The 2,317-nt window shown below is 52.6% G+C and overlaps 1 protein-coding gene across 1 annotated transcript; it reads right to left on the minus strand.

The window, feature by feature from the left end:
• Window positions 1–729: 729 nt before the first annotated feature.
• LOC103583477 (serine dehydratase-like) lies at window positions 730–2,077 on the minus strand (the record flags this gene model as incomplete). Its single annotated transcript, XM_008564778.1, has 3 exons — window positions 730–926; window positions 1,652–1,691; window positions 1,883–2,077. Coding segments are annotated over 3 exons (432 nt in total), but the record flags the coding sequence as incomplete, so codon positions are not given.
• Between the last annotated feature and the right edge of the window lie 240 nt (window positions 2,078–2,317).

Raw genomic sequence — 2,317 nt, forward strand, 5'->3', positions numbered from 1 at the left:
GGATAGATGAATAAACAGAAGGAAGGAAGAAAAAAGGAAGGGAGGGATGGAGGAAGGAAGGAAGGAAAAAAGGAGAGAAACTGTATACACTAAGTATTTGGAAACCAGCTTTTGTTTACCATGGCATGGCTTTTAGTTTTTATTTTGAGAGGTTTTTAAAATCTGTTTTCCAGGCTGGTTGGTTAGCTCAGTTGCTTAGAGTATAGCCTTATAACACCAAGGTCACGGGTTCAGATCCCCACAATGGCCTAGCTGCCAAAAAAAAAAAAATCTCTGCCTAAAACCTGTTTTCCATTATTTGAATGATTTTCCCCCTTCTTCCCAGTAGAGAAGAAACATTCTTATGTCTGTTCCTCTATTTCTTTGGCAACAAAGTGAACTGGTGATGTCTTTATCAGTGGGCGTCTTTCACGTTGGGGTGGCCTCAGAATGAGAAATGACGCTGCCATCGTCTTTACCCTTTGTCTTGTCACGTGGTACATACGTAAAAAGTGGATAGTACCAAGTGCTAGTGACAGTGTAGATACCAGGCACTCTCCAGCTAATCGTCAGCTTCCTGCTTCCCTTGGTTCATGCATGCGGGGCTGGGGGTCTTCTCAGGGTGGGCAGAGGCCAGTAGCCCTCAATATACCTCACATTCCCACCCCTCTGCTCAGCCATCCGGAGAGAAGACTGGGTCCCAGCCGCAGTGCATCAAAAGGAAAAGGAGACAGAATCTCTTGGGATGGGGTGGGGTGAGGGGGGAACAGCCCACTCCAGCTCATCTCTCCCTTCTGGGGTCCTTACCTTTCCACTCAGCTGAACCTCGGCCCCCTCTCCCTGCAGCCTCTTCACCACCTGCAGGGAGGTGCCCTCAGGGAGCACGACGGTGGCGGGGATGCCCAGCTTCCGAGCAGCGTAAGCAGCAGCGACACCTGCATTGCCCCCTGCAGAGGCAGCAGAAGGGACACAGTGCGCAGAGTTGTACCTGCCTGTGGACATACCTTTCCCCTTCCCCTCCGTTTCCCTTTGGAAGTCACTCCTCCCCCACACCCGTAAGCCCCACCATTGACTCCTCCCTCTAGCTCCAGAGGTGGACACATGATCTAGATTGAGCCGATCAGAGAACTCAATCCCCTGACCCATGATTGGTTCAGGGATGAATACCCGACCCAAGCTGGGCCCAAAAGACCAATTCCAGGATTGAGAAGAGTCATTAGGAAGATATACTCCCTTTTCACTAGGGTTGGTAGGATGGTGGGATGCAAGCCTGGGACTCCTAGTGACCATCTTGCTACCATGAGGCCTATATGAAAATAAAGCTAATAAAGAGGAAAGAAAAGCCAAGAGCAGAAGAGATAGGGAGGAGAGCTCCTGGATCCAGCCGTGCCTGAAAACCACTTATCCCAAGAAATTTTAGTTCTTAGAGACTGTATCTTAAACCTGTGTAAATTGGGTTTCTGTCACTTGCTACCATCATGAGTCCTGAATTATAAGAGGGCTAGAAGAGGACATATGAGGTGACCATCTCAGACTGTGACCTTGTTGAGGCTAGACTTTTAAGAGGAAGTCAAGCCCTAGACATCTGGACATCTACTGCTGCTCCAGCCAACTCCTCCTCCCCCACCCCTAGCCCTGAGGACCCCCACAAAGCAGAAAAGGGTGGGATCACCTGAAGAGCACACCAGGTGTCTGCATCCCCTCTTGGCCATCTGGGAAGAGAAGGAATGGGGTTGGGGGCTAACCCACACGGGTGTCATGGAGACCCATGCGGGATAGAGTTAGACTCTCCCTATCCCACTCCCAACACTCCTCGCCCCTCGTCCTGCCCACAGCCCTCCCCTCACCCCTCCCCTCCCTCCTGCACAACCTCACTTCTCCCCTCATGCCCACACATCCTCACCTCCTGGCAGAAATGCCCGATGCCCCGGATCTTGAAGGAGCCGGCTGGCTGCACATTCTCACATTTGAGGAAGACAGTTGTGCCCGCCACCTGGGACAGTGCCCAGCTCTCCAGCAGAGGCGTGACCACGTGGAAGTGCTCGCCCTTGGCACACCCCACCAGAGATCGCTCCATCTCAGCAACCACGTAAAGAGACTGCAGGAGGACATGAAGGTCATAGCCCAGGCAGCTCCAGTCAAGAGTCCCCTTAATCAGGACGGAGGGGGAAGGCAGAGATGGCCCTCAGCTTAGCACCTTCAGCCCTGTTCACTCGCCGAGCTCTGAGACTCCAGGTAAGTATCTGCCCCTCTCTGGGCCCTCAGTTTCCCTGTCTGGGCAAGGAGGTTTGGACTGGGGGCCCTTTCGTTCTGTAATTGTGCCTGCCCACAATGCTAG

Source organism: Galeopterus variegatus, unplaced genomic scaffold, assembly GCF_000696425.1.
Source record: "Galeopterus variegatus unplaced genomic scaffold, G_variegatus-3.0.2 Scaffold23373, whole genome shotgun sequence".
Lineage (NCBI taxonomy): Eukaryota > Metazoa > Chordata > Mammalia > Dermoptera > Cynocephalidae > Galeopterus > Galeopterus variegatus.